Source organism: Anabrus simplex, chromosome 5 (genome assembly GCF_040414725.1).
Source record: "Anabrus simplex isolate iqAnaSimp1 chromosome 5, ASM4041472v1, whole genome shotgun sequence".
Classification (NCBI taxonomy): Eukaryota; Metazoa; Arthropoda; class Insecta; order Orthoptera; family Tettigoniidae; genus Anabrus; species Anabrus simplex.
The window spans coordinates 364195533-364217692 of NC_090269.1; the positions used below are offsets into that span (position 1 = coordinate 364195533).

The 22160-nt window shown below is 37.9% G+C and overlaps 1 protein-coding gene across 1 annotated transcript in view; it reads right to left on the minus strand.

Moving 5' to 3' along the window:
• The window catches only part of LOC136874919 (cytochrome P450 4C1), a 187906-nt gene that overhangs the window by 19603 nt on the left and 146143 nt on the right, over positions 1-22160 (minus strand). The window contains exons 8-11 of the mRNA XM_067148626.2: positions 19237-19309; positions 14085-14194; positions 13668-13736; positions 9472-9640 (exon numbers count right to left, since the gene is read on the minus strand). Of these exons, the coding sequence (XP_067004727.2) occupies positions 9472-9640; positions 13668-13736; positions 14085-14194; positions 19237-19309 (421 nt within the window). The remainder of the gene's footprint in view (positions 1-9471; positions 9641-13667; positions 13737-14084; positions 14195-19236; positions 19310-22160) is intronic.

Below are 22160 nucleotides of genomic sequence, written 5' to 3' on the forward strand. Positions count from 1 at the left end.
TACCCCTAGCCTCCCATGTGTAGCGGTGAATAGCCTTATGCTTGAAGAATGTATTCGTAACAGCTAAACCCATACTGGAACAGAAGTCCAGCAAACGCTTCCCATTCCCATTAGCTTCCATATCTTCCCCACATTTACCAATCACCCTTTCGTATCCTTCAATTCTATTCCCAACTCTCGCATTGAAATCGCCCATTAGCACTATTCTATCCTTGCTGTTGACCCTGACCACGATGTCACTCAATGCTTCATAAAACTTGTCAACTTCATCTTCATCTGCACCCTCACATGGTGAATACACGGTTACAATTCTTGTCCTAATTCCTCCCACTGACAAATCTACCCACATCATTCGCTCACTTACGTGCCTAACAGAAACTATGTTACGTGCAATGATATTCTTGATAAAGAGCCCTACCCCAGACTCTGCCCTTCCCTTTCTAACACCCGTCAAGTACACTTTAAAATCTCCTATCTCTTCCTCCTTATCTCCCATTACCCGAATATCACGACTCCTAGCACATCCAGATGCATCCTCTTTGCTGACTCAGCAAGTTCTATCTTCTTTCTTCCATAAGCCCCATTAATATTGATAGCTCCCCATCGAATTCCATTTCGTTCGCCAAGTTGTTTCCAGGGAGTCCCTCGCCTGTCAAATGGGAGTGGAACTCCATTACTCCCATAGGTCCGAGGCTTGCTTAAAGTGTTCTGAACTCGGTAAATTCATGAAGCAGGATGCTGCCCTACTTGCACATAGTCCAAGTGAGGATTTCTCCTCTAACGGGTTATGGACCACCGGTGAATTGTGTAGTCCTAGCCGCCTGAGCACAAGGAGGGCCCCGACTCAGAATATATCCGAGATGCCCACTCCCATTCCATAGTAACTGGTATCCCGACTCTCAGGACCACTTACTAGGCCACTCAGCCGTTGCCCATGGTTCACGAACTAGGACGTGACTACAGTAACCCACAAATTACTAAATAACAATAATTGTTTAACGTCATGTCAGCCACCATAGAATTACAGTAGAGCATCAGAATTTTGTCTCATAGAAATTCTTCAGCTTGACACAATGAGTCAATGATGCTAGGATAGGAATGGTGGGAGGGGGAGTGTTCATTCTTGTGAAAGAAGAATTTGTAAGCTACGAAAAAGTTAAGGATGAGACACATGAAATTCTAGGTGTAAGGCTCGTTTCTACAGATGATAGGCAACTTGATATATTTGGAGTGTACAGATCGGGAAAGGGTAGCACTGACGCGGATTCGGAATTATTTGATAGGATAGTCGGCTATGTGGGAAACGACATGGAAAGAAGTGTGATTGTAGCGGGAGATCTGAATTTGCCAGATGTCAATTGGGAAGGAAATGCGAACGACAGGAAGCATGACCAACAAATGGCAAATAAGTTAATATGGGAAGGACAGCTGATTCAGAAAGTGATGGAACCAACCAGAGGGAAAAATATCCTGGATGTGGTGCTGATAAAACCAGATGAGCTCCATAGAGAAACTGAAGTAATAGATGGTACTAGTGATCATGAAGCTGTTTTTGTGGTAGTTAAAAATAAATGTGATAGAACGGAAGGTCTTAAAAGTAGGACTATTAGGCAATACCATAAGGCTGATAAAGCAGGCATGAGGCAGTTTCTAAAAAGTAACTATGATCGGTGGAAAACGGTAAATAAAAATGTAAACAGACTCTGTGTTGGGTTTAAAGAAATTGTTGAGGAATGCGAAAACAGGTTTGTACCTTTAAGGGTGGTAAGGAATGGTAAGGAAATAAAGAAATAAAGAGACTAAGAAGGAGGTGCAGACTGGAAAGCAATATAGAAATGGCTGTGGAAGTAAGGAGAAATTGAAGGAACTTACTAGAAAATTGAATCTAGCAAAGAAGGCAGCTAAGGATAACATGATGGCAAGCATACTTGGCAGTCATACTAATTTTAGTGAAAAATGGAAGGGTATGTATAGGTATTTTAAGGCAGAAACAGGTTCCAAGAAGGGCATTCCAGGAATAATTAATGAACAAGGGGAGTGTGTATGTGAGGATCTTCAAAAGGCAGAAGTATTCAGTCAGCAGTATGTAAAGATTGTTGGTTACAAGGGTAATGTCGAGATAGAGGAGGAGACTAAGGCCAAAGAAGTAATCAAATTTACATATGATAACAATGACATTTACAACAAGATACAAAAGTTGAAAACTAGAAAAGCGATTGGAATTGATCAGATTTCTGGGGATATACTAAAGACAATGGGTTGGGATATAGTAACATATCTGAAGTACTTATTTGATTATTGTTTGGTCGGAGGAGCTATACCAGATGAATGGAGAGTTGCTATAGTAGCCCCGGTGTATAAAGGAAAGGGTGATAGACATAAAGCTGAAAATTACAGGCCAGTAAGTTTGACATGCATTGTATATAAGCTTTGGGAAGGCATTCTTTCTGATTATATTAGACATGTTTGTGAAATTAATAACTGGTTCGATAGAAGGCAATTCGGTTTTAGGAAAGGTTATTCCACTGAAGCTCAACTTGTAGGATTCCAACAAGATATTGCAGATATCTTGGATTCTGGAGGTCAAATGTACTGTATCGCGATTGACCTGTCTAAAGCATTTGATAGGGAGGATCATGGGAGACTACTGGCAAAAATGAGTGCAATTGGACTAGACAAAAGAGTGACTGAATGGGTTGCTATATTTCTAGAAAATAGATCTCAGAAAATTAGAGTAGGTGAAGCTTTATTTGACCCTGTAATAATTAAGAGGGGAGTTCCTCAAGGCAGTATTATCGGACCTTTATATTTTCTTATATATATATAAATGATATGAGTAAAGGAGTGGAATCGGAGGTAAGACTTTTTGCGGATGATGTTATTCTCTATAGAGTGATAAATAAGTTACGAGATTGTGAGCAACTGCAACGTGACCTCGAAAATGTTGTGAGATGGACAGCAGGCAATGGTATGTTGATAAACGGGGCTAAAAGTCAGGTTGTGAGTTTCACAAATAGGAAAAGTCCTCTCAGTTTTAATTACTGCGTTGATGGGGTGAAAATTCCTTTTGGGGATCATTGTAAGTATCTAGGGATTAATATAAGGAAAGATCTTCATTGGGGTAATCACATAAATATGTTTGTAAATAAACGGTACAGATCTCTGCACATGGTTATGAGGGTGTTTAGGGGTTTTAGTAAGGATGTAAAGGAGAGGGCATATAAGTCTCTGGTAAGACCCCAACTAGAGTATGGTTCCAGTGTATGGGACCCTCACCAGGATTACCTGATTCAAGAACTGGAAAAAATCCAAAGAATAGCAGCTCGATTTGTTCTGGGTGATTTCCGACAAAAGAGTAGCGTTACAAAAATGTTGCAAAGTTTGGGTTGGGAAGAACTGAGAGAAAGAAGAAGAGCTGCTCGACTAAGTGGTATGTTACATGTTATAACAAATTAATCAATAAAATCAAGACAAATTATCTACGAATCTGATACCAGAAAAGACCAAAAAACTGAGTATGCTACATTCACTTTTAATAATCCAGCTATACACCAGATTACTAATGTATTCAAGAAACATAATTTTAATATAGCTTTTAGAACTACTAATACTAACCAGTCCATATTCTTTAATCATAAAAAAGTTAAGTATGATAAAAATCGTTATTTGGGACCGGGAGTATACAGACTTAAATGTACTCAGTGTAATTTTTCATATGTTGGTCAGACTGGGAGAAGTTTTATGACAAGATACATGGAACATGTTAACTCGGAAAAACATAGGAAATATTCAGCGATAAGTTTGCATATGAGGGAGACTGGTCACAGATTTGAATCCATAGAGAAAGACTTAGCAATAATTAGAAACATACAAAGAGGAAGAATGCTGAACGAATTAGAAAGTTTATACATCTATTTAGATCAGACGTACAATAAGCAACAGAATCTCAATGAAACCACGGACAATAAAAGTATGTTACATGAATTAATGCCGAAATTATTAAAGTCAGTTAGTTCGAATAATTTTAGTATACCTAATATATTTAATTCTTCAAACTCTAATACTCCTCCCATACCTACAGATATTAGGCCTACTTCCAGCAATGCGGTTGACTCCGCCCCTTTGTCAGCCTCGTCACAATTGACTCCACCCATCCTCTCCTCCTTTCCGTACTCCCCTATTCCTTCCCCTCCGATTTCGCTGCCGCCTCTGCAGCACAGTTACAACACCAGACTCAGAGCCAACAGACGGGCAGCAACCAACTCAACAGTAGATAACAAATAACAACTTCCACTTATATGTAAGTCCTCATCTGTTTCAATTTTATGTAAACCGAATTCTCTCCTTACGTTCAATTTCTTATTTCTTCTTTTCCTTCTCTTACAGAAAACATTATTTCTGCATCTACTGACATTTTCTGGCAAGGTTTCAGCCATTTTATTACCTACCGGTGCTAACGGCCACTTACAATTTTTCAACAGATGCTTCTGCCTCACTTGCTGACGAATTTCATCAGCGGCCTTGGAAAGATTGTATTCATGACAATCAAGTTTATGCTTGTGTTCACGCCCTCATGTCGTTGGCTATATATAACATTACCATTTTGATTTTCCACTAATATTTTATGTGAACTGTTTTAATTGGAATTTTAATGGAAGAAGTTTTAGTCTCCGACAAGATTATAATTTAGTCATAAGACAGTTTTCCATTAGCATTTTTATATTTGATCACTTTTCACATTTTTATGTTCCGAATTTTAATAACTGACTAAACTTTTAACCTCCACTTTTAATTTAGTTGTATTTTTGATGATTGTGTTTAGGCTGAAGATGCCCTTAATTGAGGGCGAAACATGTCCCATGTAACTAAGAATCTAATTATGTAACCACCATAAGTGAAAATATAAGTATTGAATAGGTGGAACAAATTAAAACACCTTTATTATTGTTGAACTGTTAAGTGGTATGTTCCGAGCTGTCAGCGGAGAGATGGCGTGGAATGACATTAGTAGACGAATAAGTTTGAATGGCGTTTATAAAAGTAGGAAAGATCACAATATGAAGATAAAGTTGGAGTTCAAGTGGACAAACTGGGGCAAATATTCGTTTATAGGAAGGGGAGTTAGGGATTGGAATAACTTACCAAGGGAGACGTTCAATAAATTTCCAATTTCTTTGAAATCATTTAGGAAAAGGCTAGGAAAGCAACAGATAGGAAATCTGCCACCTGGGCGACTGCCCTAAATGCATATCAGTAATGATTGATTGATTGATTGATGCTGTTGCCTTTATACTTCCTTAAGTGCCACCAATCTCAGAGGGGATACAACCCAATATCTAGCTGATTATACCGCTGAAGTCATCTAACAAACATTCATGTTCAAAACAGCAATTAGGAAATCAGTGTTTATGAATATACAATACAAATACATTCAAGTTTTAAGTCATATACAGGGTGTATCAGAACTATACCAACAAAACAATCAGGGATGCTCTTCATGTTATGTTAAAAACGATGATGCAAACGGATTGGTTACTTTTTTACTTCTGGGCGTGTGATTCCAACTGAGAAACTTGCCGTATTTGCTATATCAGAGAACCATCCGCTGCCTGCTGCTGTGCGTCAGAGGATGGAATAGAGGGGAAGTGGGACACACAGGTAATGCTCATTGTAAATGCGCAAGTTTCTTGTTTGGTTTGCATAGCCACTTCCCAGCCCCAGTAGGCAGTTTACAGTGTGTTCTGCACAAATTGACTACTATGCGAACCCTGTAGAAAGAGAAGAATCTTGCTTAAGTGCGGCCAGTATCCAGTATTCCGGAAATAGTGGGTTCAAACCCCACTGTCAGCAGCCCTGAAGATGGTTTTCTGCCGTTTCCCATTTTTCACTCCAGGCAAATGCTGGGGCTGTACCTTAATTAAGGCCATGGTTGCTTCTTTCCCACTCCTAGCCCTTTCCTATCCCATCGTCCCAAGGGACAATCACTATCAACAGCTTCATATACCCTCACTCCATATAAGCACTTTGAAGAGGTTTGGAATTTAATCCAGGCTTTTGGGATGAAATCTAGTGATTAGAAATTGTATACCACCTCTTCTCCTACCCTGACGGCTAACATTCTGATGGTGAACATTTTTTTACTATAATTTCTTTTGTCATTAATCCAATGACAGTATTCCCAAACATTTTCTGTGTGCTATCTGTTATCTCATCAAGCGATACCCTTATTGGAGTGTCTTAGACTAAATGGAAAAACTGACCTCAACAAATCCTTCAATCTGACAAAGAGAAACTTAAAAGTACTTCAAACTGTATTCTTAGAGCAAATCTCTTCTCTTTTATCGCACCTAAAATGAGGAAAGCTAGATACCCCTTGGTAGAATTTGCAATGCGATGTAGCCCCCAGAAAAGAAAATACCGGTAACAATTAAAAAATTGTTATCCAAAACTAAAATTTTTAAACTAAGATGTCCGCCACCTCACCATTAGCACGTACTGTTTTGTTTCTGTCTGTATCATTTACTTTCTTTTCTTTTCTTAGTTTTATCACACCTTTTGGATTCAATTATGTTTTATATTAACCTTTTTTCACTGAATTTTTCTCAGCGAGTTATTTATTGCTCCATCTAGTGATGTAAATACTGTATATTGTTATTGTATTTATTTTGTCATATCTCTTTTTTTGTTCCTTCATTATGTTTTAGCACATTTTTAGCTTGTATTATGTAGATTACTTTAACCCCCTTATTTCACTGAAGATGGCTCAAACGAGTCAAAATATGTTTGAATTTTATTGCTCCATCTAATGATGGAGTTATGTTTTATATTGAATTAGGAGAATACATTTAATTTTTTCCTTTGTAAAGTCATAAATACGTGAATACCACGCCGGCTTCCCAAAATCCAGGTCCTGTGCAGAACTGATCCAGAATCTAAAAACGATTATTGGCTACCTGAAACTCAGAGCCAGACCATTTGTCATCACTTTTGTAGATATCCAAAAGGCATATGACTCTATTGACCGCACAACCCTTTTTCCAAGTTCTCCAAAGTACACTCACTGGTATGCCTTCCAAAGTGAAATTCAGATCTGAGATTTCAAAAGCCTTTCAAATCTAAACAGGATTTCAGCAAAGAAATGGACTATCACCACTATTTTTCAACCATGCTCTTGAGAGGGTCATCCAGGAATGGAGACATGTTCTCCAATCTAAATTAATTTCTAATGGAGTTCAAATAGGACAAACTCACAATATTATCAATATTTATTGCCTTGCTTTTGCAGATGACCTCACTCTCCTTACTTCCTCTCCCGAAGTAGCCACTCAAAAAATCAATTACCTGCGTGAATCCACAGTTAAGATACTGTAGGTTGAATATGTGGACCCTTCCTACCCTTTGATAGTGATTAATTGTCAATACGGACCATAATGAAATTCATAAGTTATGATAAGTATCGATAAGGTGGAATACATACATACATACATACATACATACATACATACATACATACATACATACATACATACATACATACATACATACATACATACATACATACATACATACATACATACATACATACATACATACATCTTCATTATCTTCATAATACTCGGTAATGCCTTTCAGCGCTCAATCTGCCAGCCTTTGTGAATTTACTAAATACCACCACAATCCTCTATTTGTAACTAGTTATGTGGTCTCATTAAGTTCTATATCTTTTACCCTTAAATCGTCAGAAACTGAGTCTAACCATCGTCGCCTTGAGCTCCCTCTACTCCTCTTACCCTCCATAACAGAGTCAATTATTCTCCTGGATAATCTATCCTCCTCCATTCGCCTCACATGACCTTACCACCGAAGCTGGTTTATGCGTACAGTTTCATTCATACAGTAGAGTTCATTCCTAAATATTTAAATTACCAAATACATTCACTGTGAACAAGCCTCCATGGCTCATGTGGCAGCGCACCGGCCTATCGCCCCTGGGTCCCGTGGTTCAAATCCCCCTTATTTCACTGAAGATGGCTCAAACGAGTCAAAATATGTTTGAATTTTATTGCTCCATCTAATGATGGAGTTATGTTTTATATTGAATTAGGAGAATACATTTAATTTTTTCCTTTGTAAAGTCATAAATACGTGAATACCACACCGGCTTCCCAGTCACTCCATGTGAGATTTGTGCTGGACAAAGCGGAAGCAGGACAAGTTTTTCTCCGGGTACTCCGGGTTTCCCTGTCATATTTCACTCCAGCAACACTCTCCAATCTCATATCATTTCATCTGTCATTCATTAATCATTGCCCCAGAGGAGTGTGACAGACTTCGGCAGCCGGCACATTTCCTATCCTCACCGCTAGATGGGGCTTCATTCATTCCAGTCCTGACCCGGTCGAATGACTGGAAACAGGCTGTGGATTTTTTTCATTCACTGTGAGCATTAATGCACTGCAGTCCACAAGCTCGTTGAAACTTGTTGTGAAGCAATGGACTCCATGGTCAGTGATGTAAACAGCACATGCCAATATGCAGCCTATTGTTGCCAGTCCTCCGGCCACTGCTAGGGCGAGTTCAATAGTTACTAGTCAATTGGTGTATGCTCTTCACTAGTGAACTTTGGTGTATTTAAGGTAGAAATGGAACTGTTAGGTTTAATTTCATTAAACAAAAACAACTTTGTGAATTTTAAAGTAACTAGAGGTGGAGGAGGGGGGAGGCTAAGGTTTCCATTAGCCTCTCCCTGGTTCCACCTGTGAGTGTATCTCATTGCAACTATCACACTAGGATTAAATTCTCCATGGCAGAATCAGAAAACAAACTCAGGCAAATTGGAAGGAAAGCCATATAACTGACCGTTAGACCAATGTAGTTTGTCCTTTATTGAACATTATAAATTTTCCAGCTAACTCATTCCTGGTTGCCACCATTTTGCCCCAGTGTGCTAAGTTGGGTTCATCAGTTGGTAAATAGCACACCCACCAAGACGCACGGCTAGTGCATACCGTAGAGGCCACTGCATTGGCTACTTGGAGTCACTGGCAGTGTCATGCACTATGAGAGACTTTGTCTCATTTCCAAAAATTGATGCCTGCCTGGCCATCAGGTGATATAGATGGGAATCAACATCTATATCATCACATGACTGTTAGACAACACACCAGAAATTGCCTAGCTGAGGTGATAAAGCCGTTGTTGGTTCATGGTGAAGAACAAGAGATCAATTCCCCATCAGAAAGTAGAAAAATTTAAGAAATATATATCTACTTCTGGAGAGGCCAATTACTCTTTCTTGCTTAGTGCCAAGGTTATGGGCAGTGGAAGCTTTTACTTTCCACTCCTCAAAGGGCCTTCATGACTTGTGCATGGCTGGCTTTGCCTTGGCTTTGTTTCAGACAACAGATCAAGGCTACTGAATGAGGTATTGTTTCTGGTTGTTAGGTTAATAGAAGTAATGTAAACATTTACCAATTTTGACATCTTCTTGTAGTGTTCGTCCAATGAAAGGCACACTGGGGTAAAGCCTGAGAGTTTCTTTGATCACCCTTTCCAAATATTTCATCTCCTGAAGATCTTTCATTGTTGGGTGGCGATCAGATCCCTGGAATATTTCATTGAGCTCCTGGAAAACTTTCTCCTGTCAAAAAAGAGAAGTAAGAATACAATATTATGGTACAGTTATAGAGACAATTCATGTACAATAAAACACAACTCGTACCCAACCACTATTCCTCAAACATTATGTCAATGGAAATTCACGCTCTTGGATACATGATTAGATGAGCTTCACACCTTCAACATGCATATAGTTTTCTTTACTATGCAGTAAAATAATGAGTTAAAATGTTATGACTAGAGCCCAGATTTCCATGCAAATGCATGTTTTTAAAGAAGGTGGTAACACTTCACAAACTTTGCTGATATTCGTTTTATGACTTAACGATTCCAAATAACCGTTATTTTTCTCTGCGTGTTTACATGTTTTGGCCTTTTCAGGAGAAAATTCATGCATAGGGCCTATTGCATATTTTGAATATTTTGGATTTAATAGCGTATATTTGGATGTTTATATTGCTTAATATGACTTTTCTTCTGAGTCTGGCGCATATATAATGTTAACTTGCATTATAGTGCCTTTTATGAATATTAGTTTGCAGAATTTGGGACATTTTTCCACATTATACAGTATTTCTGTTACTGAGAGACGGAGAGAATGTATTCTTGGCATCGTATCTGACAACCACAGTTAGTGCAAGGGGTAGAGGTCCTATAAACCAATTAACAAAGCACTTTATCTGTTGCTTGAATAAACATTTACGTAAGTCGGAAGGTCCCACATTGATCTATGTAATTCTTAGGAATAAGGTGTCCCAGTTACAAATTACTATAAACTGAACCGTGTATCGTGCATTACTAAATGATGGCTCATATTTCCATCTATGTTAGACAGGAAAAAAACCTTGTATTTTTCGCAATTCTGAGATGCCATGTTACTGAGATAGCAGGTTACAAACCTTTGTTTTGAACTGAACCCTCTTCTGTTGTTATTCTGGAAATTCTTACCGGGAACTCTTACTCGTCACATGTCTTTAAAGGCAATCGTTAGCATAATCATTATCTGCAGTCATCGCACGGGGAAGTAGGTCCGGTTATTTGGCAGCTAGAGATAAGTTGAACAAAGTGATCCATTCAAATCCTCATTTTGAATTCGTCAAGCTTATAAAAGATGTAAAATTTGACGTCACTTTGTTCCAAATGTCTTTATTATAGTACACACCTGCTACTTCTTATAATTTAGAAAGGTCTTTTGTGCTCAAGAATGTGCTGACAGATGAACGGATGAGCTTGAATCAAGACAATCTGGAAAAATTAGTTGTTGTACAATTTTGTAAAAGGAACTGATTTGATAGTGCATACTTTCCAGTTTATTGTGCATGTTTTGTCAAGCATGAATGTTGCATATTTTGAGATTTGATAGTGCATGGAAATCTGGGCTCTAGTTATGACTAATCTAATTTGCAGACACTTTATTTTTTACATATATTGAAGAGATGTTAAGTACAGAACAAAAATGGCCAATCAGATCTATTACATTGAAAATTTATTTCTAGTCAAACGCAGTCGTGAAAATGAAATATTCATTGACTTGGCCCACAACAGGCGACTTGCATGCACTCTACAGTGAGATGGCAGTGGTGCCAAATCTGTACGGTAGCTTAGATCCTTTCTAAGAGAAAAAATATGACTTATAGTACCATTTCTATGAGTTTTGACTTGACAGTTAACCAGAAGTCAGACATTGGTGCCAAATTGCTACAAGTACAGTATGAACACCTGATTCATGATACATAGCACGAACGGAAATGTATATACTCGAATATAAGTCCAGAATCAATTATTCTTTGTAGCAACATGCGTAACTCACATAAGATTAACAATAGCACGTAACGTATTTAGGATAAGGCTATGCTCGAACAGATAAAACGCGAGAAAATGAAATGAAATTTCTACTTACCATCTAGAAGAGCTTGCATTGCTAATCGATTCAATTTCTAAGGAAGGAAGAATCCTACAAAAGGAATACTCCAATAATTTCTGAGTCACTATCAGCATCGTCATGGTCTGCTGAGGTTTCATTCTCGCTTGACTATAACGAGATAATAACGTCTTCAACATAATCGTCTGTGATACCTTCCCTCTCCCAAGCTTCACTTATCTCGGATTGTGTCTCACAACCTGCACTTACATGGCCTGCAGCTTCCCACAGAAGTCTTTCAACTTCCGAAGCTGTGAAGGGTCGGTTATTCGCAGCTACTTCGGCCTAATACTTCACATGGGCCCAAATCAGTTCTATGGTGTTAAGATGGCAATGGTGTGGTGGAGGCGAACGACGTTATGCCCATGCCTCCTGGCTATTTCATCCACCACAAAACTCGATTCTCGGGCTTGTTTTTTTCACAAGATGTATGAGATCTACCCCCCAACCCCACCCCTTCCTCATGTCATCGCAAACCGAAATATTGTGCTCCTTCAACCACTCGATCAACAGATTATTTCTAGCCATCGTTGTTGGTTCTTTGTCAAGAACGACCGAGTGAACTGACAAAGACCGCGGAAAGAACAGTGCACAATGCAACATAGTTGCTAGCTTATAGCAAACAACAGATTGATAACGCTGGTAACTAGAATTAGTGTCTAATGCACTCTATTGGAGTGATCGGCTGCTTACGATTGGCTGTTTATTAATTCACTTAGCCTCCGCCAAAAGGCAGCACTCAAATGTCAAGTCGAAACTCATAAGAACTGAAGTATAGGCCACCATAGCTCAGTTGGATACAGCAACTGACACAAAATCGGGAGGTTGAGTTTCGGATTCCACTGCTTATTGCTCTATGCTTAATATGTTCTACATCTAATAAACACAGGCTAATAGAATGAAAGTTTATTTAAAGCACATGGGCAGTGTAATGTACAGTAAATAGCTCTCCACGTTATTCTGTCTTTTTTTCTTCTATCATAGGACTGCTACCTACACCTCTTGCTTTGATGCTCTCCACTACAGAGTTCCTCCATCTCACTTGAAATTCACCTCTGATTCACTTTCTGGTAATATTGGCATGTGGCCTCTGGAGAAGCCTAGTGCAGGCCTTTCGATTTGACACCGTATAGTTGACTTGCGTATCTGTGAGGATGGGGGCCTACCTAGGATGACATACGAATTAACTAATGACTCATCCACGACTCATCGATCTGCGTGCGCACACATGCTGATCTAAGCATTCTCTCCCACCCACTCAACGTAGGTATAAATACGAGTGTAAGACAATGTGTCTCTTGCTTGCCTCGTAAGAGGCAGCCGTGCCCTGGCCCCAGGGAAATATTTTTTATAGGGGAGACATCGTTACGGCGGTGGACCTCTAGGGAGAGAGAGAGAGCACATCTCTCACTCACCTGTCCCTTATTTTTGTTAAGGGGAGATAGGGGAAAGAGGACTACCTCTTTTAACCTCCCCTATACTCCCCTGAAGTTAATAAAGCATAATCATTTACTTAGGTTAGCCTACCGTGCCTAAAATGAGAGCTGTGGAATTTCAAATTTCGCACGTCCCACGTCCTAAGGTGGCACCCATGAGGATTTAGCCCCATCAAGATGCCAGCACGATGCTCTGTTGTTTGAAGATGGCCGCTGACAGCTGTCAAAAAGCACGTGGAATTTCAAATTGCCCGCCACTATGTGCCTAAGATGGTAGCCATGAGGTTTAGTGCCGTAAAGATGGCAGTACTGAGGTTAGCAAAAGATGGCAGCTGTCAGCTGTCAAAAAAGCACGCGGCTTTGTTTACAAACGAGAGCACGTGGTCGTGGCGTCACCCAGGGTCAATGACCTCGGGTGCTGACGCAGCAGAAAAAGTGCTGACTCAGCAAATTTGGGAACCCTATTGCTCCTCTACTTACTGGTACTTCAATTTCCAGTTCAATGGGATCAAATGCTGGACTACTTGTATACTTTTATGAAAAGATAGAATGAGTCTACTGACATCTGTGGTCAGTTCTTGTCATCACTATGTACTGGATGTCATTTATTTTGTTATAAATAGAATGTCAAATCAACAACAGAAACAGAGGGAACTGCTGTTTTCAGCCATCATGTGACCATTACACATTACCTGGACATCTGGATGGTGACCTAGTAGAAGAAGGGCATAACATATGCCAGCTGATGTGGTATCATGACCCTAAAATGAGAGAAGGAAGGAAACATTACTAAAGTGATGTACAGAGTGTATAATGAAGAAGAGTGGATATAACTTTAATGAAAGAAAGTAAAGAACCAGTGATAGACAAATTGGAGCCATAACAGATTAGAGAGAACAAATGGTTTCAAAATAGGAAAGAAATTGTTTTGCCCTGTCACCTTGAATGACAAGTGATTTGATTCCAGGAAGTAAGAAAAGTTTTATTTACCATATTCTAAACGGAATGTTTTCTGGAGTAAGAGTATGATACGATTGCACTCTGGTGTTAACTTTGGGAAGATTGTGAAATAATCTCATCTGTGGAGACAATAATACACAAAGACCTACCTCAAACATAAAAGTGTCGACTTCTTCCCTAATATCTACATCAGAGAGAAGTTTACCATCATCTGATGCTTCCAGCAAGAGATCCAGAAATGCCATCCTCTTTTTTATTCCTGAAACATAAAGTTGTTTAAAATTAATGTCATACTTATTATTATATTCTTTATTATCATCTTTCATTATAAAAGGTGGTTAAACATTTGAAATGTCCTTCCTTTTCTTCTAAACTTTGCTCAAAGAACTTAGTAGTGGCAGTCTTGAATTAAAATTCAGTATATATGTTAAGTATCTGAAGAAGTTAAGTCTATACAAATAATATTATTGTGGTTATTCCCGGATAAATAATAATAATAATAATAATAATAATAATAATAATAATAATAATAATAATAATAATAATAATACCATGAAAGAAATCAACTTGGATATCTCCTAACTTTCATGTAGGGGAATTCTAGTTAGTTCATGTAGTGATTTCTAATAAAAATCAAAGGGAAATGATTAATATTAAAGTCAAGAAAAGAGTTATTGACTCTGATCATGACTTATCTCCAGTAAAAGTAAAATTTCAACCTAAAAGACCCAAAATCAGAACAAACAAGAAACTGCAAATCAACCCAGAACATCTTTAAAACAACTCGGGCTCCTTTGTTACAAATATCTCCAACCAGAATCCATCCAACTGGTTAGTACTCAAAGAAGCATTTGTAGAAGCTTCCAAAAGATTAGGCATCCCTCCCAGGAAACGTAAACACTGACGGCGGAATGAAACCTGTGACAATGCCATAGAACGAGAGCGTGGAGAGATTGGAATTCCCATAAAACTGGAAAAACTTGGCAGGAATTCATTAAGATCCAGAAACAAACCTCAAAAATCATCAGATGTGACAAATGCAATTATAATCACAGAAGATTGGCAGAAATTCAACTGGAAGTCACAAAAAATAAAACATGAAACTTTTACAGAACTTTCAGAGAAGAAATATCAAATTACCAAGCATCTAGGCTTTGTTTCAAATGTCCAGATGGAACTCTAGAAACAAATAATCGAAAAATTGCAAACTGTTTGCAAGTCATTTTCATAAACTTGTAAACTGTGAATCTCCTGGAGAACAACTCACCTTTGAAAACCCCACACCAAATCTAGATTCAGAACCACCTACATTGGAAGAAATCAAACAAAATGTCAGTGACCTGAAGAAAAACAAAGCTCTGGGTGAGGACAGTATAATTGCCGAAATGTGGAAGATTGGTAGCAAAAGTCCTTCCTCGAATCTTCATGGTATTCTCAGCAATATTTGGATCATGGAAAAGATTCCTGAGGACTGGAAATGTGCATTAATTCACCCACTGAACAAAAAAGGTGATAAAACTGACATCAACAACTATACAGGTATCTCCTTGGTATCAGTTACCTACAATATATTCTCCAAAGTTCTACTGAGAAGGCTTGAAAGACCAACAGATCACCTCACTGTAGAATACCGGGCAGGTTTCAGAAAGGACAGATCATGCACAGAACACATAATCTCAAAACTATCTTACAAATGCGCAAAACTAGACAAACAGTGATCACCTTCGTAGACTTTAGAAAAGCATATGAGTCCATAGACTGAAAGACACTTTTCGAAGTACTCGAAGAATTTAAAGTAGACAGAAAAGCAAGAGAATTGATCAGACAAACATTAACTGACATTACTTCCAAAGTTAAATTCTTAGGAGAAATATCTCAGCCTTTTGATGTCAACACAGGGGTCCGACAAGGAGATGGACTGTCACCTCTTTTGTTCAATCTTGTTCTAGAAAAAGTAATCAGAACCTGGGAAAAAGAATTAGACAACTGAGAAAGCAGAATTCACATGCGGTGTCTAGCTTTTGCAGATGATCTTTCTAATAATAGGCAAGAAGCAATCCACTCCCTCGAAAACCTACATGAAATTGCAGCCAAAACAGGACTTCAACTATCATATGAATAAACCCAGTACATGGAAGGAGCCTCTCTGTTTCTAGATGGGCAAGCTATGGTGACTAAATTTGGACAAATTTCCCAAGTAAATAAATTCAAATACCTTGGAGAAATCATTCAACCTTATGGATTAAATCGTGAAGCAAATACGGAGAGAATGACTAAATTACAGAAAGCATATCGAATCACTTGGAACACATATAACAAAAAATCATTATCTCAGAAAACAAAAAACTAAGACATTATAATACAGTAGTAAAACCTGAAGCATTATATGCATAGGAAACCTTAATCAGTGGTAGAAGTTCACTCATATAAGATATAGAAAAGCAAGGAAGAAAAATTTTACGGAAAATTTTTGGCCGAATCTGCACTGAGGGAGTATGGATGAGAAAGAAATCTTATGAAATGTATCGCCATACTGAAAAAATCTGAGACACTATCAGGAAAGAGAGGTTGAAATTCTACGGTCACATTCTCAGAATGAACAGAGATAGTGTGACCAAAAGAATTCTAAATCTTGCTTTCACACTGAAAGTCAAGAACAACTGGCTAAATGAAATAGAATCAGATCTTCAGGAAGTCAGTATCAACCAGGAAACTGAAGAATCGATCTGCCTTCAGAACACTGATTAATAATCATTGTTTTGCGGAGCCAAAAGCTCAAAACTAATAAAACCTGGACGGAATATAATTATAATAATAATAATAATAATAATAATAATAATAATAATAATAATAATAATAATAATAATAATAATAATAATAATAATAATAACAGACACTCAATTTTAAGCCTTTTAATGTGTATGAAATATCGTTCAGTATACAGTCAAGAAAATGACGCTTCCATTGCGGTGAGTATTATTTTGTTATATTGTTAATTTTATTAGTAAAATTAGAGTATTGTGTTGAATGTAATAATGAAATGAGTTTTTGATAGGTTTTAAATTAATTTGTGACAGAGCACAAACGTTCCATGACGACATATATATACATTGGGCACGAACGGGATCACCTCAGTACTGGAGTTTTCATTTACTTTTCTCAGACTGACTGTAAAGCAGATCGTTAGTGTCCTGGAGAAATCAGAAGACATCCTAGATGCTAATATGTACATAGAACACTGGGGCGAGATGCTGGCAACTAGGAATGAGTTAGCAGGAAAATTTATAATGTCCAATAACAGACCAACTACAGTATATTGGTGTTAATGCTTTTTATAGCAATAGTGATTTGTCATATGGAGATATAAACAGTCTCTCTGGCAATTAGCTTCGGGCTGGTGCTCAACTAATGTGTACAAAACTAACTAAAAATGGAACAATCCATGTGTGAGATGGTGTACTGACTGAAAATGAAGTAAGTCGTGTTAGTGAAGAAGCAGCTAGTCCAGTTCTGAGTACATTTTCAAGTTAGCCTAATAACGGGCAACCCAAATGTAACAAGCAGAAATTAATAAGCAGTCAGGGCCAACCTCATCTAATCGAGTAATATAATAATAATAATAATATGTGTGGGAATAACATTGTGAACAAGCCAAGCACAGATATTACTCAACCGAGGTTTATAAACAATGAGTATTCCCCAACTCAATTGTTTGAACTGTTCTTTTACGATGAAGTACTTGATTATTCAGTATCATTCAGAGCACAGTCCAATACTCTGTTGAAAACGGCAATACGTCATTTTCATTTAATAAAACTGAACTTCAACTATTCTTTGCAACTGGGCGAGTTGGCCATGTGGTTAGGAGCGTGCAGCTGTGCGCTTGCATCCAGAAGACAGTGGGTTCAAACTCCACTGTCAGCAGCCCTGAAGATGGTTAGGGTTTCTCATTTCTACAACAGGCAATGCTGGGGCTGTAACTTAATTAAGGCCACTTCCTTCCCACTCCTAGCCCTTTCGTATCCCATTGTCGTCATAAGACCTCTCTGTGTTGGTACGACATAAAGCAAATTGTAAAAAAATATATTATTTGTAATATTGTTTTTTTCTGGTTACAATGTGATGGTCAGAAAAAGAATATACTGGGAAACCTCTGATGATCTACATCATGTTGGAGTAAGCACAGCAATGCCAAGCAATCGGTTTAAGGAAATTCTCATATATTTACATTTTTGTGACAATGCTAAATTAGACTGCAATGACCGTTTCAGAAATCATTGACCTGTTTGGACTATGCTAAATGAATGCTGGCTATGTTATTATCCTGGTGATGTGCAACTTTATGTGGATAAGTCAGTGGTTTCTTATTTTGGAAGATACGGTGTCAAGCAACACATTCATGGCAAACCAATACCTTTTTCATATTAAACGCCAGGCTCTATGGACTCATCTCAGGTATCTAGTTTAAGGAGATCCTTACCAAGGAGTGGCTACTGGAAACACAATACCAGAATTAGAATAGGTGGATCAGCTGTTATGGACCTAATTTCAAAACTACGTGCTCAACTCAACTTGTTCTTTGATAATTATTTCACATCTTTTCGGCTGTTGGAAAAGGTGCAAGAGAATGGCCATGAAAGTACATGTACTGTACACCAGAAGTGAGTGGAAATGAACTACACTGGATCGTATCTAGTTTTGACAATGATTTCAAAGAGTTAATCATTCTGTTGACACAAAATTTTTGCAGTAAATTCTACCATATAGTCATCATTCCATGGATTATAGCCATCACACTGAGTGATCACACAGAAGTTGTTCAGGCTTGAACTTCAATACCACTCCTGGTAAGTACTGAGTAAGCACAGCAAAACCAAGTGAGCTAATAAAGTAATAGCATAGCTCAGACACCAAAAGTCATTACTCACAATTTTCATACCTTCTGAGGAGAGGAAGAAAAATCAACCGACTTCATTCTGTTCTTATTACCAGTGCATAGTCAGGATTTTAAAAACATTTCCCTTTATTATTTTACTTACTTTGTACATTTGCAGCATACCGGGTAGTACTATTTGTATAATTGCAATATACCATACCACTAAGCAGTATGGGAGATATAGCTTCCATTTTACAACCTCTATTGGATGCGAATAATGCTGGGAAGTACGGTACCACTAATAAGTTACTTTGAAATAAATTTCCTTCTAACAATTCTTACAATACCAAAATCTCAAAAACACTAAAAATAGAGTTAAGATTCTTGACATCTGAAGTATAGATTAAATCTAAACATGTACTCACCAATACCATCATTAACTGGAGCATTGGTTTCAGGTGACTTTTTGGAAAATGCCATTTTTCTTTCTTGTATGATCTGAAAATAATATCATAACATGCGTTAGTTTTTGATATAAGAATACGTATACCATAAAAGACTTAGAAAGAGCCTTATTGAAGTCAATCAATCAATCAATCAATCAATCAATCAATCAATCAATCAATCAATCAATCAATGCTCTGCATTTAGAGCTGTTGCCCTTGTTGACCAGTAGGTCCTGAAAAACCAAAACTACCGAGCTTGATAGCTGCAGTCACTTAAGTGCAGCCAGTATCCAGTATTTGGGAGATAGTGAGTTCAAACCCACTGTTGGGAGCCCTGAAGATGATTTTCCATGAAAATACTGGGGTTGTACCTTAATTAAGGCCACGGTCGCTTCTATCCCACTCCTAGCCCCTTCCTGTCCATCGTTGCCATAAGACCTAACTGTGTCTGTGCAATGTAGAGCAATTTGTAAAAAAAGAAGAAAGATCGAAACTAATATGAGTACAAGGTGGGAAGACATAAATCCCTGTTCCATATCAAATTGTGCCTTAGTGCTTGACTTCTCCATACTTCGAACACATGACCATACAGTACAGTACCTGACATGGTACCGAAGAAGTGAGAGTCTCATGAACATTTCATGTGATTATGGTGTGAATAATGGCAACAGAAAAAACGTATATAAAATATTTAATGAAAGGTGATGTTGCTCCCTCATATCCTTTGTCTGCTCCTTTTGCCTAGCTTTTTATCTTTGATGATTTATGTTCAAGTGATGAAGTAAACTCATGACATCATTCCGAGATGGTGCAGCTCTTTTCAGGCACACCCCCTTTGGAGGAAAGCTGCATGTACTATTTTAACCACATACCAGCCCTCCTGCTATTCTTAAATCTCTAGCAGTACCAGGAACCGAACATGGGCCCCTTAGCATGGGAGCTAATAGCATTAACCATTACTCTATGGAGACAAACATGTTCATATGATTTTGAGTAAACATACATACATACATACATACATACATACATACATACATACATACATACATACATACATACATACATACATAAATACATAAATACATACATACATACATACATACATACATACATACATACATACATACATACATACATACATACATACATACATACATACATACATACATACTGAACCCTTGGTCCACACTGAAGGATACCTACCTTCCTTACCTACCAGCAAAAGTTCATGAAATCTGTCTCTTGGGTCGTATCAGGTTCTTCGTCACTTGCTGAGGTAAAGGTAGGGTTCAGTAATTCTAATCTATTTACTCAAATGAAAGGTCTGTTTAAACAATTATTCCTATTTATTCAAGTAATCTCTGAAGAGTTAATCATTTTATCATCGGTATCATTGGAATCCAATCGTGTCCACTGGACACATTTTGCACAGAAGGTCAGAACACTGGTGTGAGCCTTTGACATAACTGCCTGATGGGCATCCTTACTAGAAACCATTGTCTCAATTATTAATTAAAGAAAAGAAAGTCTGGAAATCCTTAGATTCGGCTTCCATGTGAGACTACATGTACCATCATAGTGATTCCTTATGGTCGTAACACGAAGTCTGGACTCTGGGTATAATAAAGGCTGTCCAATCGGTGTGTACCACACAGTGGTTATACGGCATGGACCCTTAATTGAATCGATGTGACCTGCGACTATGTCATGGACCGACATCTAAACTTCTAAGTTACTTTAAAGTCATTGTGGATGATGACCGCAAGAAAATGATGCTACGGAGGCACATGCCCCTACTCTAAGTCACCGAGGTTGATGACCCCATGACCATCCAAGTTTCTATGCTGAAAGCTAAACACAATTAAGTTACATTGGTTGATGACCAAGGTTTCCACTTTACTAACCCCAGCACATTTACTGCTCCATCAATCAAAGTCAAATAATGCAACAACAACAATGCTCACTATACTCTGTGGCAGTAAAATCAATTAACTTCGGATATGTCGCCTTAATCGTTACGTTAACATTTACATATTCCCCAGAAAAATAAACTAAGATTTCCAGAATGCATCTTCAAGTCATTCGCTTGATTTAAAGTTATTTCAAAATACTTTTCCACTGAATTGAATAATTAAATGAATTTAAATGATTTAATGAAATCTTAATGAACAACAAATTCTATCTCCGCGGACGAATGGTTTCTTTCACAAGTCCCTATATAAGTCTTGACGTAATTCATTTTTAATCATGTTGGATGTATATCGTCGGTAACTGGAAAAATTTACATCACTTATTTCCAGTATTTATCTTGTTTCGTGACATCACACTTTAATTTAATTTAATACTAACCATTATTACTACTTGGATAACCCTAATAATTAAGTACAAAACCATAAGTAACTCGCCGTACAATGTAAACCGATTACGATGTCAAACATTTGTCATATCATTTCCGTGAAGCTTTGTGTGCCCCTCACAAACAAAACAATCATCATTACCATCGCTCTATATTTTGGACAACCCTGAAATTGGCTAACCTCGCTCAATATACTCTGAGTTCGTGGTCTCAAATATACATTAAAGTCTCAGTTAAACAAATTTACAGTATCTAACAACATACATTTTATTCCCGGATGGAAATTTCAACTACATTCCGTAATTATTGATATCTACTGCCAAGAAATGCGATCTCGTGTCAATGCGTAACACACTCTGCACGTTCCGTTATCCGAGCTGCGAACTCCTAGTATCAGCTGACGACATTGAGACGCGACCCTCGCTCTGCTGTGATATGAAACATCTGTTCGTTCTGCCTGACTGGCCTCTCAGAACGAAACCTTTAAACTTCGCCGACAATTAAACAAATACGATATTTCTGACCAGCAAAGTGCACATAGATTATA